This window comes from Podarcis erhardii (genome assembly GCF_964252035.2).
Source record: "Podarcis erhardii genome assembly, chromosome: 2".
Lineage (NCBI taxonomy): Eukaryota > Metazoa > Chordata > Lepidosauria > Squamata > Lacertidae > Podarcis > Podarcis erhardii.
The window spans coordinates 86,406,354-86,432,799 of NC_138498.1; the positions used below are offsets into that span (position 1 = coordinate 86,406,354).

Here is a 26,446-nt window from a genome sequence, read left to right on the forward strand (position 1 = left end):
TAGTAAAACAGCTACTTTGAGATCTTGTATAGAATGTCCTGGGAGATTGAAATGTTCTCCTACTGGTTTCTCTGTCTTGTGATTCCTGATGTCCGATTTATGTCCGTTTATTCTTTGGCGTAAGGTCTGGCCTGTTTGTCCAATATAGAGAGCTGAAGGACACTGTTGGCATTTTATGGCATACACAATGTTAGACGATGAGCAATTAAATAGTCCCGAGATGGTATGTGTGATGTTGTTGGGGCCAGTAATGGTGTTGTCCGGGTGTATGTGGCAGCAAAGTTGGCATCTGGGTTTATTGCAGGCTCTGGTGCCAGTGTCCGTGTTAGGTCTGGTTGTAGTATTATTGTGGGTTAGGAGTTGTTTAAGACTGGGTGGCTGTCTGTAGGCAATGAAAGGTCTTCCTCCCAGAGCTTGAGAAAGAGAACTGTCATTGTCCAGGAGAGGTTGTAGATCTCTGATGATGCGTTGTACTGTTTTAACTTGGGAGCTGTATGTGATGACTAGAGGTGTTCTGTTATTTTCTTTTTTGGGTCTGTCTTGCAGCAAGTTCTCTCTTTAACGACTATTGCAGTCGTTAAGAGTCGTCAACAGGCTCATCACAGCTATCTGCCAATCACCCATTCCCACCACCCTTCTGAGTAATACCCCTCCCCACCTTCTCACTATATAGAAGGGTCTGGAAACTTCTGTTTCAGTGTATCTGAAGAAGTGTGCATGCACACGAAAGCTCATACCAAGAACTGACTTAGTTGGTCTTTAAGGTGCTACTGGAAGGAATTTGTTTTGTTCTGCCTACGTGTAAGCCCAAACACATAAATTGCTGGTTTTCATACAGGAGGCGATCCACCATTATTAATAAAAACTTCACTAGCTGAATAAGCTTGTAGCCCACCTAGCTAACTGCCCACCAATCTAGCAGTTCTGTCAAGTCTTTTAAGATTGTCATCCAAAGCCTTCCTCCAGGTGCTGTCACCATCTGAGGTGTGGAAGTTGGTGACTCCTCACCATTAGAATACCCTTCCCAAGGCTTGTCTGTCACCTATGTGACACCTTTTGGGCACAAACGTATTTGTTTTCCAAGGCTTTTAAGAATCATTAAAACCTGAAATTTTAAATGGTTTTATCTGAATTGAATTCTTAACTGATATGTCCTTTGCTGTTTTTATTTTGTATGTTTTCATATTATGAATATTGCATTTTTTTTTATTTGTGAGCTACTGTGGTAATGAAGGTGCAGAATAAAAGACCATAAAAGTAAATAAATAAGCAAAGTAAGTTTAACTTCCTATGCCAGCTCAATCAGCCAACAGTCGAGTTCATTCACTCACCAGTTACGTTTACCCACCACCACTTAGTTTGTTGCCTTCTGGTCCACCTATGCCAAGGCACTCAGATAATCTAACATGTCTAGGTACAGATGGAGACTGGCTATATATTATTGGTTCATCTGGCTTAGGGTGGCCAGTGTGGTGCCTTCTTTTTAATACTGGACCACGACTCCTTTCATTGGCCATGCTGATGAGGGTTGGAATCCAACAACCTAAGGAAGGCACCTCATTGGCTACCCCCAAAGCACCGGCACTTCTTTTTTTGCTGACCATGGCAGCCATTTTGTGCTGGCACCCACAACACTTTTATCAGTATAGAAGTACAATCACCTCATTTTTAAATAACTTTAAAAAGCCCCGATCCAGATCCTTGGGAACTACAGAATAATAATGGTTAAGTCCAACCGTCCAGCCAGGACTGGTCAAATGTTTTCATGTGTATGTGTGTGAAAACACATGAAGATGAATTATGTCTTGTTTGTGTTTGCATTAAAACAAGAATATGCTTTTGTATGTTGCATGCCATTGTGTACAGGAAATACAAGATAGGTTGCTTGGATTCACAGATGGGCTTATTCCTCTTCTTAATATTCTGCTGTTGTATAAGAAGACTAAAGGCGAAGACAGAAATTCATTCAATGGGCACATAGAGACAAGACAGAAGAAACTGAAGTTGCTGTGCCCTGGAAGTATACTGACAGCACTGATGAAAGACAGACTTTCTCCCCTCCTGGTCAAAGCATAAGGTAAACCAGTTCTGTGGGTTTTGCAGCAGAGTTCATTTACACAGCATTTATTGGCTAACAGCTGTAGCCCTTCCTCCTGGGAGCTATTTAACAATGTTCCCAAATGGATTGTGCTTTTTAAAAAAGTGCCAGATGAACAGATAATTGTGTTAATTTTCAAGAAGCACCTTTTTTTTTTTAAAAAAAAGAAAAGCACAATGTAGGTTTTTAACTGCTCCAGGAAGGGGGTCAGAAGGGACTACAACTGTAAGCCAATCAGCACTGCATGTAGCCAGATCTGCAACTAATTGTACATATATTGTGAAGATGGGAATAATCTGCAGCAACTGTTATTTGCAGGTACATAAGCACCTTAAAGTTTGGAGTCCTGTGGTTTGGAGATGGTATATCAACTATTCTACGCATTATGTTTACTGGAAGAAATGTTTGCTTTGCTTGACAAAAGCAGAATCTTACTGCATATTAGCCTAAATTAGTTATCTGGTCATGCCTATCAAATATCTCCTCTGGCAGCATCAGGGTATTATTTTATACTCCTAGATGTGACATCATTGTAATTACCTAGAAAGACAAGTTGCAGAGTTGCTTCTTACAGAACTTCGAAAAGACATGAGTGCTCCCTCTCAAGTCTCAGTTATGTGTCACATATGAGATGTGAGAAAGCCAAGATCCACGTCTCTGTTTCAGAGACCTAATCAACACCAAAATTTCAAAAAGCCTGATCCATGTATTCCCAGAGGGGTGTATTTGCCACTTCCCCAAGGCTGGATCCCATGCTACTCCAATAAGATACAGATGACTATGGCTGCAATCCTATGCACATTTATTTGGCAACAAAACCCTACTAAGTTAATGGGACTTCCTTCCATGTAAAAATTCACGTGAAGTTGCTAGTATCAGTAACTTATTATTCTAGTACTTGTTCACAGTGCACTGAATGCTGGCCATCTGGATTTAGCTTTAAAGAAAAGAGGACAGAAATGTAGTAAATAATGTTAATAAAAAAGCAAGCCACTCACGCAGTCAATGTTGTCAGACATGTTCAAGATTATGTAATTTTTGCCTGCCAGGTTGCTCCAGTCCTTGCAGGTCACCTGAAAAACACACACAGAGAACTCCATGAATTTAGCAGGAAATTATTTGGGAAGTAGTATAAACCTGTGAACATATGAAACTGCCTTGTGCTTCTAGACCACTTCTCCAACTGGCAGCATAATTCCAAAGTCTCATGCTGAAACCATGAGGCGTCTAAGGCTGTGTAACCACTAACCCATTTATAGCACAAAAATGTAGCTTTCCTCAATCCAGAATATTTCATGCTCATTCTCACAATGCTGCTTTCAATCTAGATTGATACTTGTTTGAAAACTTTCCATGCCTTTTCCTCCCAGCACATGTCCCAGATGAATGAAGAAGTTATTGGGACCTTGGTAAATGGCCACTCAAAACATCATTGGGCAGGTGTCGATACACACACACTCCTTGCTTACATCTATTTTCAAATGGACACACTCTGCAGAGTAATGCTGAATCATTCTGCAATGAAATTTTGTTTTCAGAATGAAACCAGTTTCTCAAGAAGTGCTGCAGGGCGGGGGGGGGAGGTCAATAGATGTAGATTCGGTGTGGACTATGTGGGGAAAAACAAGCGCTTATTCTCCATTGTTTCTAGAATAAAATGTTGTGTGTACACAGCTTAAGAGTGAAGATAAATGTATGTTTGAACAGGGGCAGGTGTGGCTCCAGTGGGCTGCAAAATAAGCTGCACTCCCCTTGCCTTCATTTCTGAAGACACTAGTACAGATTATGGATCAAATCTTGGTTGTCCCTTCCTTTTTGCCCTTCCCACACATGCTTCAGTCAAGCTTACCCACTTCTTTCAAGTACCGGCATGTTTATCTGATCAAATGTTTTTTGAGATATTTAAAATGCTTTGTGAAGGAGGTGGGAGGGCTCTAGGACCCTGCCAGAAACTCATGCTGCCTTTCCAAAGCCTGGCACCTTGTTTATCCGGCTTGGGGCTGCGGGGGGGGGGGGGGAAGTGTTGTAGCCAAATTTTGGCATCACTCCCCACGACAAAGCAGTGAGCAGCCCACAGGTTTCATGTCAAAGTTCTCTTGTGGCCACTTGGTATGAAAAGTTGGACTGCCCTAATCTAGTAGAAGAGACTACTAGTTTGAAATATACAGTGGTACCTCAGGTTACATATGCTTCAGGTTACATTTGCTTCAGGTTACAGACTCCGCTAACCCAGAAATAGTGCTTCAGGTTAAGAACTTTGCTTCAGGATGAGAACAGAAATCCTGCTACGGTGGCAGCAGGAGGCCCCATTAGCTAAAGCGGTGCTTCAGGTTAAGAACAGTTTCAGGTTAAGTATGGACCTCTGGAACGAATTAAGTACTTAACCTGAGGTACCACTGTAATGGTATTAGCTGACTATTTAAGTGCTCTCTTCAGGATCTCAAAGAATGAGCTAGGTTGCAAGAGCTATAACTAAGTGATGGTGCTGTCCAGGAGGGGTTAGGCATTTCTTCTGCTCCCCTCACCTGGCTGGTATGAGGGTTTGGCTGATACTGGATGCTGGAGACAAACACACGTCTGCTCTGTGTTGGATCTGTGACCTGGGAGATTGTCTGAAAACTTAATGGAGAAGCACGATCTGTTGGGGTGTTAATCTTGTTTCCCAAAATCTTGGCCTAAATTCTGTGTAAATAAGTGAGTTAAGGTCTATTCTTTCCCACGTTCAGCAGCATGCATTAAAAAGAAATGTCTAAAGGACCACCTTCTCCACAAGCCTGCCTGAATGTTACAATCATCATCAGAGACCTTCTTCAGGTCCCCCTGCCTTGTAATCTTAGGGTTGTGATGACCAGGAAGAGGGCCTTCTCAGTCAAAATACATACTTCTTTTAATTCCCTTCCTATGGAAACTCCCTGTGGCCAAACCACATGTCCTACCAAACTGAGTGTAAGTGAAAATTATTTTATTTGTCCAGCTTTCCAGAATGTTAACCAGCATCTTTTAACACTGTGGGGATTTTTTTTTTTAATTGATGCTGCTGGTTTTTTAGCTGTATTGTATGAAATGCCTTTAAATTTTCTGCTGTTTTTATCCTATGGTTGCAATTATTGCTTCTATGGCTATGAGCACCTAGGATTTTTTTTTTAAATGAAGGGCAGCTCACAAATATTTAAAATAAATGCTTGTTTGTTAACAGGGAAAATGACACAATTTTTCATGGTCTCCATATAAAAAGAATAAGAGACAAAAGCAGAAAGCTTCCTCTGCTCCTCTCTTGTCAGGAACATACACTTTAACTGAAAGACTGGAACTACCCCTTTGGGAAGGAGTATCACTTATTTCTGTAGCGCAACCTATCCTTGGTTGGCTCTACCGAACACAATATGATGAGGCAGTTTGTGCTAATTGCCAGGGTGGCATTCCACCACCACCCCCTTTTCTTTTTTGACAGAGACAATTCTACTCTGCTATTTTCCAGATGGAACTAAATGCTAGGATGCCTTGCCTGATCACAGGAGTGGCCCATTTGAATGAATGCATTCTCACTATGGGGTCCTCAAAGACCCATCCACATATAAAGCTACACACCCATCGTAGAGCACTAATTGCTCTTATGCACAACTATGCACTTGAAGGCCACATTGCTCCAGAGGGGAAAACTTCTACACAATACACCACAAGTGACTCATATTCATGGCATCTTTTTATTGTCTACCTTTTAGTACCAACTGACTTTCTCATTTTGCAGATTAGAATATTAGTTTCTGTATAAAAATAATAATACTGCGTGTTCACCAGAATTAATTCCCCTGAAACTAACTTTGACGTGGAAATACAGCTGTTTGTCAGCATTATTTTTCTAACCTTTAACTGTGGAATAAAATACGATGACAATAACCACATAGAATTTGTTTCGATGTTTTCAAATGTATTAAAACGCAGCAAATCAAGGTTGATTTCCCACAGCTCAATGGAAGTGAAAAACATTCCCTCTTGTTTAAATGAGGAGCCTTTTATACACGAGTACCATTTACTAGATATTGGATGAAACAGGAGTGTATGCTTTATAGAAGAAATCTGAAAAAGATGCAGTTGGAAGGAATCAATGAGGAAGAGGGGATGTCTCCTACAATTCAGGAACTGAAAATTCTTGGACTATAAAACCTGGACTCAAGAGCTGTTACTCCAAAACCTCAGCATCTTAGCACAGCTATACTTCTACAGCATTTCAGGTTCATGCCTTTTATGTTGCTGCTTAAAAATTTAAAGGCCATTTCACACTCGTACAAGCATGAAGGAAATTTAAGTACCATATTTTTCGCCCTATAGGACGTACTTTTTCCCCTTCAAAAATGAAGGGGAAATCTGTGTGCGTCCTATGGGGCAAATACAGACTTTGGCTGAAGCTTGGAGAGCGAGAGGGGTCGGTGCGCACCGACCCCTCTCGCACTCCAGGCTTCAGGAAGCTATGAGCAAGCCTGGGGAGCCCGCGGGAGTTCCCGCAGGACTCCCTACGCTGCAGATAGCAGCCTGCCGCCCGGCGCGCTGGGCGCCCTGAAGCAGAGCGCCCCTCGCGCCGGGCAGACATCCGCAGCCTGGGGAGCCCTGCAGGAGTTCCCGCAGGGCTCCCTATGCTGCGGATAGCAGCCTGCCGCCCCGCGTGAGGGGTGCCCTGAAGCAGAGCGCCCCGCGCTTCGGGCAGACATCAGTTAGCCCCACAAGCTCAGGGGACTGCGGGGAGGTGGAGCGCCGCCATACCGCTGTTCCCCGACCCGGTTTTGGGGGGGAAATAAAGGGGGGGAAATTCCTTTATTCCCCCCCCCCAAAAAAAACTAGGTGCGTCCTATGGGACGGAGCGTCCTATGGGACGAAAAATACGGTAATTGTATGCAAGTTGTTTGCCCTTGCCTTTGAAACACTGGATTATAACTGAAATATTCAACATGCACACAGACACACACAAAGAAATGTTACCTGTGTCAAACTCCAAGGCACTCCTGTGGACAGCACAGCCGTGTGGACATCTTCAGTTTGCAGTGCAAAGCTCCGTTCTGCTGCAGTAGTTGCTGTGACTGGCAGCTTTGTTCTATTCTGATTCAGAGTGGAAGTGGAAGTAGGAGCTGGGTTATCAGTCCAGTCCCAAAAACCCACTGAAGAGCTGGGGTTTGATGGGCTGCTAGAAGACCTAGAAAATGTCTCAGCAACAAGAGTGCTGTCCCCATGCGATCCTGCTCTTAGAAAATCATCTCCCGTTTTCTCCGCTGTAGCCATTTCTGGGGCCACTGTCCCTTCTATGGAATCTCTTTGTCCCATTTCAGCTCCTGCTATGGGCTTTTGCCTCTCCCCTCTTGTGGTTTCCACTTCTTTTACATCGGCTCCCACTGTACCTATTGTTGCTATGGGTTCTCCGAGTTCCCCCCCTCCTCGTACTGTACCTTCTGAAGAAACCTCGACAGGGACCTCTGAGACAAGCTGAGGTCCTTTCGGAGTGGCTGACAAAATGGAGGACAGAGGTAAGAGGCTGGGTCCCATACTGCTCCCTAGATCAAAGCCTGAGGAAACATGTTCAGGAGCAGATTCTTCCTCTTGCTTGTCTGCAGCTGTTTCAGTCATTGGACCCATTCTGCTGGTTGTTGTGGAGAAAAGAATTGAGAACAATGAGTCCTGGCTAGGTGCTTCAGGAAAAGCTTCTGGTGTTTGGCTGCTCTGAGGAGGTCCCCTTGACTGGTTTATAGGAAGTAATCCTTCCTCCTCCTCAAGGACACTGGTGGAAGGAGCTTCAGAGTCAGGTTCAAGGGAATCAGATGGCTGACGGAGAGTTGATGTTTCCCAAGGATTTTTAGCTTGTGTCCCATTTCGTTTAGGCAGGGCCTTCTGGGAAGCTAGTGGAAAACTGTAATCTAAAAAGAGGAGGAGAAGAGGTTTCATGAACAAACAATCCAGGAAGACTGGGAAATAGGAAACACACTCCTGAAATCTTCTTCTACCTTAGATGACACTGCATAGATGTCTAGTTAGCAACCAATTATTCTAGTTGATCTACCATCCTTATTTACCTGAAATTTTCCTTCTGTCTCAAAAGACTTCACCAATTTTCTCTCTCAGCTCCTTCAAGCTGAACTTCCCCAGGCAGCTTTATCCTCTCACTTTACTTCAAATTGCTCATCAAAACCAATTTTGCCAGCAAAGCTACACAATGCTTAAAATCTTACATTCCCATGTAGATGGTACATGCAAATTTCATTCACCCGCATTAGAAACATTCATTCTTTTCCCCTTGACATTTTTCTTCTTTGTTCAAAACACTCTCCAGAGTATGAAAAAAACTCCATTCATGAAGCACAATGTACATTGGTCATAAACCCTTAAAAATGATTCATTGCCAATCATTTATGCTTAGCAGGCTGAGTATCTAAATACAGACATTGATTATTTTGTTTTATTTATTTATTACTCACCTTCACCCTACAGTGAAATAAATATTCCATAGTCAGTTTAATTGCTCACTGGACATAACTTTTATTGAATATGGTAATAATCCAGGTGGTATAGCTTAGGTCAAGTATCCAGTTTTTGGACAGCCCAACTGCTGGATGATGCATCCCTCCCCAGCCCAGAGGCTGGGGGAATCAGAAGAGAGTTATATAGGCATCAGGGACCCACCCTGGCACAGGCCCCTGCCCACAACCTGTGTGCATAATGATAACCCTCACTCAGTCCCATGAGCTTGAGCTGAGTCTTTGGAGCAACCTCACCTAAGATCCCCTATGAGGTTCCTCCATTTGACTACAGATCCTGCCCAATTCACCTCCCTTTCCAACAAATAAATTTGTGGCAAAATCTTATATTCAACTTACATAGCTCTACGATGAGGGTGAAAACCTCACTACATGACCACCAAGTTTTGCAAAGAGTAAAATTCCTGTCAACCAGTGGGCAAAAGAAGAAGCTTTTCACCCCAGCATCCATCCCAAGCCTTGTCACCCATGACTAGCTCCAGCCAGGCAACTCTTTGTAGTGCCCACATTGGCTCCTTCCCCGAATTGCACACATAGAAGAAACAAGTCCACTGTGAAAGGGAGATGAGTAAGGGGGGTGGGTTGCATTTAATCAGCGTACCTAATCCCTGATACACAGCCAATGTTGATATACTATAAGTTCACACAGAAGATAGAATCTCAGATGGCACCACATACTCATGGCGAAGGAACTCTGACACCATGGCGAATCCCACAGCATCTCTCTCTCTCTCTCTCTCTCTCTCTCTCTCTCTCTCACTCTCTCACTCTCTCACTCTCCCCCCTCAGCACTACTTTCCGCATTCCAATTTTATGGAATTTTAGGAGGGTGGGATTTCTCCCCCAATCCAGTTGAATGCACATAGCCCAAGTGAATAAGAAAAAAGAAGAAGTGATGCAGCCAAACAGCTGCTCAAAGGTCAGCAGGGGGCTTGATTTAGTTTCCCCAACAACAGCTGATCAGCACTATCACTAAGTATCTGACCTGGGCTTAAGTGCACATGTTGCTGGACTGCTGCCTTGATGTCCAATTCATATCCCATAAGGCAAAGTCTAGAATTCTGGGGAGTTGTTGTGTGGCAGTGAATACAACCTCCCTGGATAAAAAGACATGCACTCTGTAACAACATCATAATTAATACAAATGCTGCTGACTTGTGTTTATTGTGAATGCAGCTTTAGATACCTTAGAAGAGAATGGTTTCTATTCTGTTGGCTCCTATTTGTGGTCATTTGATCTCTCTAGACTATGTTAATATGCTGTATCTCTGCTGTTCTATTTGCAAACTCTAAACCAGCTTTAGTATCATATTTTGCCTTAAAAGCAGTTCCTTTTTTTTTTTTTTAATAAATTTTTATTGAAATTTTTCCATAAAAAACAATAAACCAATCCATTTATATATCACATATTTCGCCTTGTTTGGACCTCCCTCAACTTCTCTGACAATCTTTCGTAGTTCAAATCCTCTCCTCACATTCCTTCATTAAATATTGCCATTAAATGTTATATTTCTATCCTTGCTTGCCTTTTGGCAATACTCCTTCTATTTTCACAAAGCTTCTTTGAAACACGCTAGCGTTGTGCTATCCTCACATATGTTTTTCAAATACTCTGTAAATTTCCCCCAGTCCTCAATGAATTTCTGGTCTTTTTGGTATCTAATTTTCCCTGTTAATTTGTCTAACTCTGCGTAGTCTGTTAGTTTTAACCTCCATTCCTCCAAAGTCGGAACCTCTTCTTGTTTCCACCTCTGGGCCAAAAGCAGTTCCATTTGCACCAGAATCAAAATGTGTCAAGTAAACACAACCTACCTTTGGAGTGTTTCAACATCTCGTTTAGTGCAAGCTACTGTCTTCACTTCAGTGCTGTTCACATGCCATACTTCCTTTTCCCCCTCAACGAGCTACACAGCTCACAGGCCCAGCATGTTAGTTTAGTTCTCTGAACTGTCGGGCGCACACACAAGCCTGCTGCTTTATCCAAGGCTGCCCCTGCCAGTCTTCATTCAGATGGCCTACTAATTCAGATGAAAATCTTAATCCAAACGGTGCTAGCCAGAGCACAGATGCGATCCTTGAAGTAACTATCCTAGGTCTGAGCCACAGATCATGAACTGAATATTATATGCTCTCCCTAAGGAAATGATGTACTCTGTTTTAAGGTCCTCAAGATGGACATTGGATAGCTTGCTGGGAAAAAACAAAGCATAACCTGTCCCCAGTGGGAAGGAAAGCCCTGACTAAGGTAATGCAAAGACAATGATTTAAAGGGTAGGTGCAAGGAGATGATTTTGCTTGTGTTCCTTTTTGCAACTCATAATACATTTTATCTTTGAGTGAATGGAGATACTAAAACAAATGCATAAAGGGCAAAACAGCCTACCAGTTATTAGATCCATTAGATCATAAGAGGAAAATTCACAAGGTACGACCAGCCATTTCTTGCTTCCTAATCTTCCTTAATAGTTTAAATATAAGAGGCACAGGACTTCCGGGTTGGCGCCATCGCCGAATGGCGGACTCCCTCCGAGCTCCGGAGGGAGCCTGCTCGGCAGGGGCTGGGTTCTACCGCGTCGGCGTCGCGGGGACCCTAAAAAACCATGGGCGCTGAAACCCATGGGCATGGTGACTCGGCGGGCACCGTTTGCGCCCCCCCGACCCGCGAAGGAGCCTTTTTAAAGGCTACGGAGCGGGTGCCGGGGGGGTGTGGTGCTATGAGTCCTCCGCTTCCCCTGCCGAGCGAAGCCGCATGCCATTTGGCGGAGAGCGCTGACTTCTTCCATTGAAAATTCGGATTAAAAAGAACAACCCGTGAGTAATTGGAAACTGGACTTAAAAAGGGGAAAAAATTTAAATTCGGAGTGAGCGGGGGAGGTGCAAAAAGGAAGTCAGTCTCCCCCCTGTCGTAGAGGATTTAAAGCAAAGGATTTAACAACTAAGATCGAGTGCTACCTTATTTTGATAAAGTCACTAATTTCACGATGGAAAATTATAAGACTGGGCTGGAGGAGAAAAGTAGAACGTGAGCTAAAATGCAACCCCCTCCCGGGAACCGGGAGCGATCCACGAGAGCGCCGGGAGAGGAGAAACAGAGGCTTTGACAGCTGTCAAAGGAGCTGTCAAAGCTGAAGAATAAAAAGAGAACTTTGTTATGAGGACTTTGCGGGTTACATTTGTTACAAATTAGATATAAATTGTTTAAAACAAGGAATAACAAGTTACTTTGACTGTTGGGTGCGATCTGGAAGGAAACTGAGTTATTATAATCCCTCTAGAGGGGCTGTGGGACACTACAAGTATTGCTGGCATGGAATTTGAATTGGACTTTTTATCTCCTGGGAAACTGCAGAAATGGAACACTATTTTGTCTACAGAGGTCTCTACACTAAAGGAGACAATAGATTTATCTATTGAAGAATGGAAGGGACTTGACGTAAAGTTTTGTTCCTGAATAACAAAGCCTCTGTAGGGGATTTAGAAGCTTTTGGAATTGGAACATTTTTGCAGGAGAGCAGGAAAAGAAACTAGAGGAAAGTGAGGAGAGAGAATAATAAGAACAACATGAACAACAAGAATTGGACAAAGCTGGAAGTGGGAACATTTGGGACATCCAGATTTGAAAGGTCTAAAGAAACAAAATTGGAGTTTTTACTCTTAAATACAGAGATCTGGATGGAAAAAATGGACCTTTTTGAGATAGAGCTTTTCCAAGATTGGACGCTTGAAACTAAAGATGATTAAAAAGACAGCAAAGACTATTAAAAAGACGGCAAAGTGGACTTGTGAAGGATTTCGGCCTAGATGTGGGATCTCCAGGATGACAACAGGCATTGATGGACATTGGGGAACGCAACCGGGAAAGGGGGGAGGGAAATTTGGAATCCAAAGGGTGTTAAATTATATTTTATTCTTTGTTCTATTTTCTTTTATTTTAATCTGTTCTGCATATTAAAGAGGGGAACTCGTGGAAGGGAGCGGGGTCGATTTTAGGGGATGGAAAAACATTCTTAACATTGGGTTAACTATAATAAGTTTAAAATTTGGGGTAAGAACTTGCTGAATCTATTTGAAGGAATTGGAATACAAGAGGGGGTGGGGTGGGGAAGTCCTGGCAAGATGCTAATGAAAATAAGGTTATAAAATGGATGTTTTATTTCTTTTCTTTTTTCTGTTATATTTGAAAATGTTCAATAAATATTATTAAAATAAATAAATAAATAAATATAAGAGGCACAAAACAGTGTCCCAATCTAATACCACTAAAGCCAAGGGTTTATTTCTTTAAAAAGGGAAAAGCCAGCCATACATATATTATGGCAACCAAGCAGCCACCTGGAACCCACCAAGAAACACTTCAGTGTAAAGTCTGTTCCATACAGGAGCTAAAAGGTGTTCAGAATCTGGTAAAAATGCAAACAATTGATCATAAATTGAAGTGTAGAAGTGATTCATGCAGGTAATCTCCTTGCCCAGCATGAGAATTAGGACAAAGGAAGCACTTTTTTTCCACACAGTGCATAATTAATTTATGGAAGTCACTGCACAAACACATAATGATAGTCCTAGCTTAGATGGCTTTAAAAAGGGATTAGACAAAGTCATGGAGGATAGGCTATTCACGGCTATGAGTCACAATGACTATTGCAATCTTTAGGTTCAGAGGCATACTGATGGTGAGCAACAACAGGAGTGGGTTAGTGCCTTAATGTTCTGCTTCTGGGCTTTCCAGAAGTACCTAGTTTGACACTGTGGGAAAAGAATATTTAATTTAGGGAACCTTTGGTCTGATGCAGCAGTTCTCCTATGTTCAAGCTCCACTTATTTTGTTTGCAGTCAATACAAAGATGCCCACATGGTAGTGCTAATCTAATAATTATTTTTTCCTAACCACCCATGTATATCTGTGGGTAAGTTTAAAACAAACAAACAACAACAACAACAAAGCCATACTTGGAAAAGGGAGGGCCCATTGTCTTACTTTTAAGAGATGCAATCTGACTGTAACAGATTTATGTGATTAAACAGAGGGAAATTATATTAACTAGCAATTGAATTACTGCTAAGTAGAAGCCATCTTATTAAAAAAAAAAAAAAAAGATTTCTCTTGCTTTTCCATCAAGAGAACATTCGTTTCTATTACGACCAGCTTCCGAAACGGTCCATCAACTTCATAAAACAATTCTAAAGTCAGTATGCCTACCTCTTAACACTTATCCGATTACAGAATCAAATAAGTACTGATGTCATTTATACTACACAAATGGAGGAGGAATGAGATCCATTTCATACATGACACTGCTGACACACAAACTATCTCCATGTGGTGATGGTGTGGGGGGAGAATGTATACTGACACCTGTAAAGTACATCAGAAGTATGGTAAGCACACAATCCAGAAAGGCATGCTTAATTCTTGGCACATCTGCTCATAGAATAATGCTGCTTGTGCTGTACTTCACAATTATTAACGCAAACAAGAGTTTGTGTTCCATTCTTCACAGATTCCTATGTAGGAAAAATGCCACGTGTAAAGAGGCCTTGAAGACAGGTGAGTGGATGATATTGAGGAAACAGAAAGCAATTATCAAAGTTGGAATTTGGCCAGAAAGCTAGTGCTCACACTCTAATCTTGTGTTATAGGATCTGTAATAGCAATGAGTGAGATTACCCACCTCTCATTTAGCAGGACCTCTGGAAGAAGCATCTATGTAATGAAACAAGTGTCCCATCAGCAACTGCAATTTTTGGTCATCAATGAACTTTAACCTTTAAATTGGACCATGCTGGCATAGGGAGAAAAAACCCAGCATAAGAATGATCTATTTAAAATGCCATTGTCCATTTAAACCCAGGGCACAAAAGAAACTACGGACACACACCAGCAGTTCCCAGGCAGAGTGCTGCTCAGCACTAAGCCTCTTAGGTGTTGTCTTTACAAGACACTTAATTTCATTAATGCTTGGCTAAAGATGAGATTAAAAGATGTAATTTTGTGGTCAGTCTGTGCACAGAAACCAGATGCTTTCAGTACAAGCTCAAGGGAAGGAGTGTTGCTGAAGGGACCTATTGGATAGTGCTCATGAGAAGTAATACGCTTTTCCTTCTGCTCAGAGCACATGCTCATGTATATATTCAGATAACCTTTTATAAAGAGCAAGTTCAACATTTCCCTTTGGGAATGACATTGATTAGACCAGTGGCTATGTAGAATGTGATCTAGGCTGGATCTACACAGATCTGTAAAAACGCTATTAAAGGCTATTTTAAAAACCATGATATATAGCTCTCAATGCAATTTCCCATTGCCGACAGATCACTGCTCTGCGGCGGCCTCTGGTGTCACATTTTTATAATGCATTTTTAACATTATAACCGACCAGTGTAGATTCACCCCTAGTCAATTTCAATGTTCCTTTAATGTATCTGGAACTAAGCAGAGAAAGTGGCTGCAATTTGCAACCAATGGCTTATCAGCAGAGTCTCCAAATTCATCTTGTAGATTTCCTGTTCCTGCATTTTTAAAGTATGAACCACATGACATTTCCATTGCCTGGGTGACATTTCAATTTTTTCCCCCAGGAGCTAAAACCTGCTTTTTCCTAACCAGTAGTAACATAGAAAGGTTTTCTAAAATGATTACATGCCACTGTGCCGTACAACATGCGTTTGCCATATCATAGTTTGGGGTCTATCCCATTTCCCTCTGTCTCTTAGCTCCTCTTCAGTGCTGCTCCCCAAACCTCATCCCTCCTTGCCTTATTTCTTTTTCATTGTTGCTGCTGTTTCTTTCCAGGCAAACATTTCTCTCCTTTCTTGGTGGATTTACCTGGGAGGAAACCCCCTTACACTCAGTGGGGCTTACTTATGAGGAAGAGGCGACCCAGAGTGAGGGGTACAGGCAGGAAGGAACAAACACATTTACCTGAGAAGTCCCTTTGCACTCAATAGGGTTTACTGCTGAGTAGAAGTGCCTGAAACTGAGTTTGTTAGTTGTGTTAGTCAGTAAGCAACACAGGCTGGATTTTCCTCTATTCACTGAGTGGGGGCTGTTGTGAGACACTCTTCCTTTCAAAACACACAATGTGCTATTCCTCTGTCTATGTATGCGCTAAGAGCCATGGAGGGCTACAACGAACAAAAATTGGAAAATGTTAATTTTCAATAGCGTTCTGGAAGAGCCCTTTGAAACACAAGCCTCTCCCACCAATTCTAGTTGATGACTAGTGGCACTGCAGGGGTGGTTTTTCTGGGAGAAGTGTTGCTCTGTGCCCTCATATCCTTAGGTCATGTGGGGGGTGAGGAACAACAATCATTTTTTGTATAGTACTTCCTAAAAGAACTGTCATGTGGTGTGTTGGAAAAACACCAATTTATTGCTACAACACTGGCATATAGGCGGTGCTTAAAAACCTGTCTTGCTCTGCTTATGGAAGTCATTGTTACAAATTTCTGATTTAGAACCACTTATTATAATTCATTGCAAGATAATAAGCAGCAGGGTTTCTAATTAATTTTTAAACAGAAATCAGCACTCAACCTGTTGAATAATTCAATATGTTGTGCTAACTAAGTAAATTAAATGCCATAAAGACATTGAGTTCGTTTAGGGGCCATGTTTCCAGTCCTCCAAATCATGGTGTAGACTGTACAGTAGAGGATCAAGAGCAAGACCTTTGCCAACATGCTCCCCTCACCCTCCCCACAGGACCAGTTTAATGAACATTTGATCCTCCCATAGTTTGTGTGAGCCCTCCAGACTTGGGCTGTAAATCACAGTTTGTTTGACCGGTTGGTTTGGTTTAGGGGCTTCCTGATAAAAGAATAACTTGTGTGTGTGTGTGTGTGTGTGTGTGTTTAAATGATCATATGAGGGAAAGTGTGAAATAAGCATGTTGGGACTGGATATGTGATATCTGAAGCATCCAGGTGTGTGTGGATGTATAGGCATTTGGAAGAATGCAGCCCTTAACAAATGCTTCACAGTTAGAAAATAAAATGGGTATAGGTAGGAAATAATGCCCAAAATGGAGCACAATCGTGCAAGTATTTATGTACAAGTAGAAATGGAAAGCATGTACCTAAGCAGTCCAAGTGTATTCAAAGCACATAAAGTTCTATTCAGTTTTCTACATGTATTTCTAGTAATATGCATATTTTTCAGTTACTGGGTTAGCATGCATGGCAAGAACTTGTCAAAATACTATGACAGTTGCACGGAACACCAGAACAAGGAAGCTTTTTGTGGCGTTGCACATAAGAAGAATCACAATTAAACTGCCCAAAGCTCCAACACCAGCCCTGTCTAAATATCGTGACAGGAAACCTTTCTATCCCATTAGTAAATATGTAATACTAAATTAAAACACAGGGGAGATAACAAACATCTTGATAAATGCTGTATTTCACAGCTCATGATTCCTCACAGTTATGCCAGAACCTCCCTGCCCTCGCCGCTCTCTCTCTCTTACACTAAGACTCGAGTGTTACACTTTGTAATATCCTACATTACAAAGCACATTACTATATTTTGAATAGTTTCTTCAAAAATTTAGGCCCAGTATGAAATCTTAGCTTCCCAGCTCAGGGATGCATCTGCAAGAGTGTTCTTTTTTCTCTTCATCTTCTGACAAAGATGGTTATTGAAGTTTTATTTCTTTCATCCAAAGTTACCCAATGATTTATATGCCAAAGATGCTTTTAGTCCAGACACAAACAGCAACAAGGAGGTTGTGATACTGCTTCTACACACTAGCGTTGTGCCACAGATGCACAGACTTGCACTGTTTTAGCTATCTACATCTGTTATTGATACAAAGAACAGGCATGTGGAAAACACAACAGCTTATTTTCTATCTATCTATCATCTATCATCTATCTATCATCTATCTATCTATCTATCTATCTATCTATCTATCTATCTATCTATCTATCATCTATCTATCTATCGGACTTATATACCGCCCTTCATCATAATATCTCAGGATTGTTCACAAGATACCAAGGTAAAAGAACAAATAAATAGTTAAAACAAAAACAACAAACCAGTAACCCTCCTCCCACAAAGACATTTAAAAGGCTGTAGAGTATTAATCAGCCAAAGGCTAGAGAAGCATTTGGCAAAATTATAAAAGGCAGACTCAGAAGAAAACATGGATGATTGCAATGCATAAATAGCAGCTTCTTAGAAAGGGAAGAGGGTTATGTTGGAGAGTCAGGGTTCTTTCCTTCTACCTCAGTCAGGTTCCTAAATAGATGTGGATGAGAATGACATGAGCAAGAGGGAACTGTAAGATGGCTTGCTATTGCTAATGTTGTCTTTATCCTAGCAGAAAGTTAAGTTTCTTTCAGGCAGGTGTCTATAGAAAGAGACAACTTGAAAGGATATAGTGTTCTAGTAACAGACTAAACTCAAACGAGGCTGGTACCCACTGAGAGAAAAATGAAAGCACAGAAGGCAGTAGGGGTGGCAATAAAGGATGAAGGTTAACTTCTTGCATTGTGCTTAATATGCAGTGCCTGAAAATCAGGTCAAGATTGCACAAGATAATCTCATGAGGTTTGCAGAAAAACCAAATATGCTCACACCCTTTTTCACCTCATATCTCACTCAGCAGGCATATCAAAAGCACACTCTTAAAATGGTGAGTTGTGGGGTTTTTTTTGCAAAGGATATCTTTTGAAAAATGAGGCTTCGAGGAAAGGCAATATTTCTATAAAACACTGGAAGTGGGGACAGGAGGAATAAGATTTTAGCAACTATTTCTGCCAAGTCCTAAAGCAGCAGTAGCTTCCATGCATTAGGTATATCACTACGGTGTTATACTCGTACATAATATTGGTTGCAGACCTGCAGAATGTGCAGTGCTTATTTAACAAGAAAGCTGTCCCTGAGCTATCCAGCTTGCATGGCAATGATCAGGAGCCTCATCAGCTCTACTCTTCCCACAACCTTCTAATCCCAAAGAGGCATCTGTTCCCTCATCCCAAACCTACCCAACTCAACCTACATGTTTCCCCACCGTGGATGCTGACTGTAGAATGGCCACATTTCACTCTTCATTTACATAGTGTCATTGCCAAATCGTTGTCCACCTGTGTCTTCCACATGCTACTTCTATCTCTCACTCTTCTTTTTTTTTACCACAGAAAACCTTCTGGTAAAGAATGGAACAGGAGCACAATATCCACGGCTGATTGCTAATCCTCAGTCTTTTCCAAGAGGCATAGTTTTTACACATGCAGTAATACCTTTGGCAGCAAATCTACTGATACTTGGATGCTCCTTCTCCATTTCCTTTCCAGTTAGCACCATTTTATCAATATTTTAAAATTTGTGATTTTTATTATTTATTAGCACTAACTATTAATGCACTAATTGTAAAACTGATTTTGGAAACACTTTGCTGCCACCATTTCAGCCATTTCTGAGCTTCAGATCTGTTAGCATGATACTTACACCCACACCTCTATACCTCCCAAAGTGTGGAAAGTCAATGGCAATTTTCCTTGTAGCTAACAGTGGAAGAGCAATTATTAGAAAGTCCTGGAATATGCCCGCCTGGAAGCACCCATGAGAGGATTCCATCTCATGGGACTCTTAAGCTTTGCACACACAACTCAATGGAAAGAGACATGAAGTTAAAATGAATCCCATCTTTCTTCAGCCAAAATCACATCAATGTGAGAGAACAGAGGTGTTCCCAACAACTTACAAAGGGAAAAAAGGGGGAAAGGGGATAAAACAGACTACCTGATGACTGTCCCACATACAAGCTGGAATCATTTATGTCTCCGCCATCATCCCAAATATACTGGGACTGAAGGATCTTGGAATCTTCATTCTCCTCGCTGGAAAAGCCTGAACCAGGTGAGGCTAGCAGGGCATTGGGGACAAGGTCTGGCTCTGATACCTCCAAGTTTGGCTGTTCGCTGGTATCTAGAGACTCTAAGTGAGACATGGCTGAGAAATCCACGAAGGAGGTTGAAGTCAGTCCTTCAGTACCAGGATCTTCTGAAACTGCACAGGAGATGCACAAAGAACCTACAAACAAGAATGAGAGCAATATCAGTTTTAGTAATCATACAGAACCTCGAAGGGGGGTAAAAGTACTGGAGCTCTCTCTCTCCAGAAAAGGGCACCCAAAATGATTAAAGTTTTGGAGCAATGTTACAACATTTCAGGGGAAAGACGAGTAAGGAGGGGAGATAACTGAGGTGTATAAAATTATGCATTTGGGGGAAAGGTAGATAATATGAAAACCTCTCATAATATTTGAACCAACAACCAGCCAATGAAGCAAAATTTTAGAAAACTCAGGACTAAATGAAGCATTTCTTCACAAAGCACATAGTTGAACTATGGAATTAATTCCCGTAAGAGTTAGTGATGGGTATCAACTTGGATCATTATTGGGGAGGCAGCTGTCCTCCCCCTTGGCTATGTCCATGACTTGGATGGCTTTAAATGAGGATTATACAATTCATGGAGGTAGGGGTTATCAATGGCCACCAGCCTTGGTGGTTCTGTTCTACCTACAATGTCTGAAGCAGAATTATAATCTGGCAGAATACCAGTTGCTGGGGAGAGTGCTGTTGCATTCCAATGTCCTGTTTGCAGGCTTCCTGTAACCATGTAGTTAGTCACTGTGGGAACAGAATGCTGGACACATGGGCCTTTGGTCTGATCATGTGGAGTTGTCCATACATTCTCTCAAGAACAGTCACAGGCTTCTCTGCCTTTACAGCAACATTTTTACTCACTTTGGTATAAATACATTATCCACAGCAATCACACAAAAGTGATGAATATACTTTCTGGGGGAAGAACGTCATTTTCAGGTATGAAAACCACAATGCATCCACTGCAGGGAAAATTATATACTGCTGCAACTGAAGCAACCTGAAGGAACCCTTTTAAACTCTGCACAAACCAGTGGGTAACTATGCATGTATCTGCATTGAAAAGTGACTGCCTAGAAAGCCCTTAAGCCTTTTTGAGAGAAAAGCTGAAATACTGCAGATGAATGCATGAACAATCATCAGACGTCTCAGTGACAGAACCTAGTAGCTTCCCATTCTCATCTGCAAACAGAGGGGTGGGGTGGGGAATAGTCTGTTTTGCGTATTCATTTCATAGCCATAGTGACCTCAGAAACAGATATATTTAATTCACTAAGGGAAAAAGGTACACCCTTGCAAATCCAGATAAATTCCCCCGCCTCAAATTCCTCTAGAGTGTGGGTCGTGGAGTCTAGCAGTGACTGAGACACCAATTCTGAGGCTACAGTACTAAGGAGTTAAAATGGGTTCCTGCCTCTGAGCACTATGTTGATGATTGAGGGACCACTGAACCTCAGGTTGACAGACAGGAGTCCACTAATCCAACTCTCACAGCACCAGAGCCCACAGAACTGGAGCTAGGACCCTCATGAGCCCTTTCACCTAGGTTTGAGGAGCAAGTGCCCCCCCCCCATACCGTACCTTGCCAGTTGAGTGCTGCTAGGAGCACAGCAGACAGAAAGTTATGATACACAGAACTGCCTACCTTTTGACCAAAAGGCTGGCCCTAGTCTTCCACAAGGGGACAAAGCCTAGGAGAGGTGGACTGGAGGCAGAGCCACAAAAGAGCTCAGTTCAACGCAACCCATGTTGTAGGAAGTTGCTCACTAAGAGCTGTCCTTGGTGCTGTAACAACCGACTAGCCTTGCCCTATGTGTTGGTCCCTCAATGAGAACAGGACAGATTCTACATTGACCACAATTTTTTATCCTCCTTTACTGCATCTTCCTGTGAGATCTTTGCTTGGTCACTATGCTAATAGGAATTCTAAAATCCAGTTTCCGTTTTCCAAGTCACCCTGAGCAATTACACCCTCAGTAACTGCCCACTCACTGTTCATTACAACTTCAAAATATTCTAAAGAGATATCCTTCATTATGAACAAGGGACTGTGTTTTCACTGCACTGCAAAAGAATTTGTCGCTTTGATAAGAAGGCTTTCCCTTATTTTGACATTACAAGTTTCTAGAGATGCATGTGCTTATCTCTGCAGGCCGAGACAGAATTAACTCTGTAAAATAAACTCTGTAGAACTAAGAATTGCACCCTGACCCATGACATTTAAATAGCTATACTATCTTGATTTCTTACAATCCTTTGTTTTGTTTGTTTTTGATGTGTCTACATTTAAGAGTTTATGTTATTTGAGTGTTCGGGAACCTATAGGCTGTGGGCCTAATGACACCCGACAAGCCTCAGAGGCTGGCCCATGAGCCCATTTTGGGCAAACCACTACCACTTTTCCTGAGCCTGACATGATGCCAGGAATGGAAACTTCAAGCCGCAGATTTAAACTTCAAGCCACAGCTAAAAGGAAGAATAACCTGGAGCGCTCCCAATTTTTCATTTGTGTCAAAGTCAGCACTTTTTGAAATGGGCATCTTTTTCTGTCACACTGCGCAGCGAATTGAGAGCACATTTAACTGGCCAGATCCTATTCCCTGTGTTAAAACTATATCAAACAGCAAAGCTTTGCTATTGCTCAATACACATTACTCATTAAAATAGGGAGAAAAAGTAGTGCTGTAGTTGGAAAGTCATGTGAATTAAGCAAGCAAGGTGTGCATGTACTACATCCATCTTACTCCTGGGTGTTTTGAATCTCCAGGAGACCATATCTGTCTAGATGTACGGAGTGTACAGAGGGGTGGGTTGGCAGCAGTTACCCAAGCTAGATTAGCATGTAAGCAAATGGGCAAGTATTAAGAGGAGGTGGTGTTGGCACCCAGAGAAGTCTTTGGATTGGGACTCCATAAACATGAAAAGGGAGAATTTACACACTATTCATTCTAGAAACTTGAAATCAAAGGGAGTGCCTTTTTTGAGCCTTGGATAATGCTTGGTCTGCAAGAGCTTTTCCACAACTGATTCATCCTTATTTTTGGAGACTTTTTATTGCCCTATGTGCTTTCTCATTTTAGATCAATAAAACAAAATTAGCTAAAGGAGATCAACTAAGACAAAGGCAAATACCAGAGATAGCAAAAGTATGACAGGAGCAAGCAGCACTGAAAAGAAGTGCACTGCCGCATAAAGCAGCCAACCAAGGCTTCTCTGGCCATCCCAAGGGATGGACAACTCTCACCAAGTGTTATTTGCACATAGCTGAGTCAGTCAGTCACTAAAGCCAAAACATCCCAAAATATGCTCCATTATAGAGCATGCAGCATGCCTTTGCAGGTCAGATTATATCTTGCTTGAACACTCTCCCAGCTCAGTCTACAAGGAGAGAGATAGAACAGAATTGTGTCTAGGATTTTTATGCCTTCACACAGCAGCTGTCACTGAGCTATTATTAGCACTACAGCAGCATCTTGAGACCCCCAAAAGAGAGGGGTGTGTGTGTGTGTGTGTGTGTGTGTGTGTATATATATATTTGTTGTGCTTGGACTATAAACATATGCAAGTGAGATAACAAACACACACTAGCTGCACTCAGAATAGACTAATCCTGTTTATCTGCTGTGGCGACAGATATGCAAGCTGCCATGACTGGCACGAGCCTTTGATTGTCAAATTGAGTAAAACCACCAGCCACTCCCAATTCATCCATGATCTCAATGTGACAACAGACTCCAATGGGCCTGACAGGCAGCAGAATGCCATCAAACCCACCTCCCTATCCAAGCCATGTAACTTGCCTATGCTGCACTGCTGGTGGTGCTAGAATCTAGTGCTGGCCATGAAGGCCCTAGTACTAGGACCCTGTTGCCCAGTTGTATTAATTTGCTTGTGTGCACAAATTCATAGGATGGGGTAGGTACAGAGGCACAAAGAAATGAAAGTGTATGACTGGCAACCTTATTTGCTATGCAGCCAAAGATGTATTTGCTACAACGTGTACATGTGACAAAGCTGTGGCAAACCACAGTGCCCTGGTGCATGTACCTGTAAGATACACATGGTTAAAAAACACACCTTTACTGCATACGTATGTAACAGTTTTATTAGTACATAAGCCCTCTTAGATCTGCTGTGCATATATCTGTTTAAAAAATGAAAGTGTGGATTGCTAAGACCATGTCTAAAATGCCTAACAGGGTAATGTCTTAGACACAAGATTCACCTTCTCTTTCATTCTTGAGGAACTCCCATCAGTGTTACAAAGAAACCCAACACAGATTCCTAGGGGGGGAAGTGGCAAGGTTGCTTCATACCTCTTTATTAGGTAAATAATGTTCTGTTCCTTGAACGCTGAACTAGAGAGACACCAATTGGCCATAGTGCATAATATAATGTATTCTATATTTAAACCAGTGGTTCTTTGGCTTTTACTGTAACAGCAGTCAATTTACTACCAGATTACATATAGCTACATTTACAATGCAACCCTAAGCATGTTTACTCTGAGAAATAAATTCTATGGAGTTCAACAGAAATGCAATAGTAAGTGCATTTTGGATTGAAGCCTCAGCCAAGAAAGGTGAGGAGTGGTTTACTAACCTGGTTGAAACTCGAGGAGCATGAACTCTTACACATTGGGCAAGCCTTATACAGTTTCATGTGCCATCCATCAGTATACTGGATACAAAAGTATATCTCCCTCAGTGAGAGAAGAGGGAGGGATACAAATAATTATTAACGTGATCTCATGAATCTTAATTTCCATTCATCCAATTCTTTGGCACCAATTCAAACTTTATGGGTTGGATGCAATGTTATTTCTACACAGAGCAGACCCACTAAAGTAATGGAGATTACTTCCCCAGCAGCCTAAGGCTCCTTCATCTTGTCTCTCTTTGCTCCACCTTCTTCGTTTCTCTGACTGTTCTGGGAGACCAGGGGGAAGGGGAGGGAGACTCCCTGGATTCTTCTGTGTAATCCCTGTCTCCTGCCCACCCCCTTCCTGCCTCTGATTCTAGAATGTTATCTGCCCCAGCCTCTTCCTGCTCACCAAACCCTGTTGCTTCTTCAGCTTGACACCTCCTTCTTCCAGTCTGCTCTCTCTTCTCCCTCTGACCACTCATCGTCATCTCATCACCAATCCCCTTCTTCTTCTCTGGGGGTTCCCCAGCTGGAACTTCCCATTACTACTCGGCATCCAGCCAGTCCATGACAGTTGAGTAGAGAAGTTGGGCGATATGATTCCACTAATGAAGGGTCTTTATAATCGTAATGTTGGCAGTCCGCATGTCGGGGTGAGCTCCCATTGCTCTGTCCCAGCTCCTGCCAACCTAGCAGTTTGAAAGTATACCAGTGGGAGTAGATAAATAGGTACTGCTGTGGCAGGCAGGTAAACGATGTTTCTGTGCACTCTGGTTTCTGTCACGGTGTCCCGTTGCACTAGAAGCGGTTTAGTCATGCTGGCCACATGATCCAGAAAGCTGTCTGTGGACAAACGCTGGCTCCCTCGGCCTGAAAGCGGGGGTGAGTGCCACATCACGTAAACAAATTTGACTCGACTTAACTGTCCAGGGGTCCTTTACCTTATAAGGTTTGGGAATTAATTCAATTCTTGATAGTTTCCAGGTTGGTGGCAATAAACCTCCAGCTAAGGTATCATTGTACAGTTTAGATATATATATGGGACCATTAAATCTTTAAATGTTTTATAAAATACTGTTGAAGAACTCACCTTTAGATTTTTAAGTACAGTGGTACCTCGGGTTAAGAACTTAATTCATTCTGGAGGTCTGTTCTTAACCTGAAACTGTTCTTAACCTGAAGCACCACTTTAGCTAATGGGGCCTCCTGCTGCTGCTGCACGATTTCTGTTCTCATCCTGAAGCAAAGTTCTTAACCTGATGTACTATTTCTGGGTTAGTGGAGTCTGTAAACTGAAGCGTCTGTAACCTGAAGCATCTGTAACCCGAGGTACCACTGTACCTCTTTTTCTTCTTCTGTAATTGCCAGTGGGGTTTACTTCCGAGTAAGCATATACAGGATTGTGCTGGAAATATCTCTCATGTCTACTGCCTTCCCCACGCATTCTCTATAAAAGTCCTAAAGCTTAAAAATGCGGTCACCTGTGACGAGCCTGGCCTTCAGGGGAGCTAATCCCATTAGTGCAAGAGGTTGTTCCCAGCAGTTTGTTTACCCTCATTTAACACTGAACTGTTTACCCAGTTTAAACCCTTTAAGATTCATGATCCGGTTTACCAGGCTGGGCTACTATCCTCAACCAAAGAAAAGAAATGCTAGCCAAAGCACAAGAATTAGCAGTTGTGAGAGTATCAGCAGTGGGCTCAGTCTGACGTTTACTTCCCTCTCTGAGTATGAACTTAACCCTGGGAATTTCAAGACCTCAGCTAAGCTGAGCTGCAGAAAATTTGCTTTTGCAAAACTTGGTGGATCTGAGAGCCAAGATTCTTGGATTTGCTTTGCGCTACTGTAACTCTAATTTGCACAGCAAATTTCCACCGATGCAAAACAAACTCAGCCCTGCCTTCTGGTGTTCTATTGCTCAAATTGGTCCGGCAAGAAGTACATAGCTCTAACAAAACAGCACTAGTCATATGCAAGTATCAATGTGTAAAGATTATGCTTTCCAATCTTCATTACCTGCCTTCAAAGATTCTTCCCAGTTAGCAGGTTAAAGAACTAACAGATTGTGAGATGTCTAATGCTCGCTGAGCAATGGTAATGACAAAGCAGGGATGTGAACTCTGGTTCAGCTTTATGATTGTCAACTAGGAGCCACACCAATTCTACAAAACCTCTGGTATACTACTAAGCAAACAGTCTGTGAGCACCTAGAAAGGAATGCTGTGATCACCAATAGTCAGCATGGATTTCTGAAAAATAAGTCATGTCAGACTAACCTGATCTCGTT

General features: G+C 42.1%; 1 protein-coding gene and 1 long non-coding RNA gene across 3 annotated transcripts in view; one reads left to right on the forward strand and one right to left on the reverse strand.

Moving 5' to 3' along the window:
- PODXL2 (podocalyxin like 2) overlaps positions 1-26,446 on the reverse strand; it is a 63,436-nt gene that overhangs the window by 12,258 nt on the left and 24,732 nt on the right. For both annotated transcript variants that reach the window (XM_081850541.1, XM_081850542.1), the window contains exons 2-4: positions 19,367-19,657; positions 7,073-7,998; positions 3,097-3,171 (exon numbers count right to left, since the gene is read on the reverse strand). In XM_081850541.1, coding sequence (XP_081706667.1) covers positions 3,097-3,171; positions 7,073-7,998; positions 19,367-19,657 — 1,292 coding nt within the window. The remainder of the gene's footprint in view (positions 1-3,096; positions 3,172-7,072; positions 7,999-19,366; positions 19,658-26,446) is intronic.
- On the forward strand, positions 10,781-18,875 carry LOC309335493. The gene is made up of 3 exons (XR_014153541.1): positions 10,781-10,861; positions 14,118-14,164; positions 18,763-18,875. It is a non-coding gene; the product is annotated as an uncharacterized lncRNA (long non-coding RNA).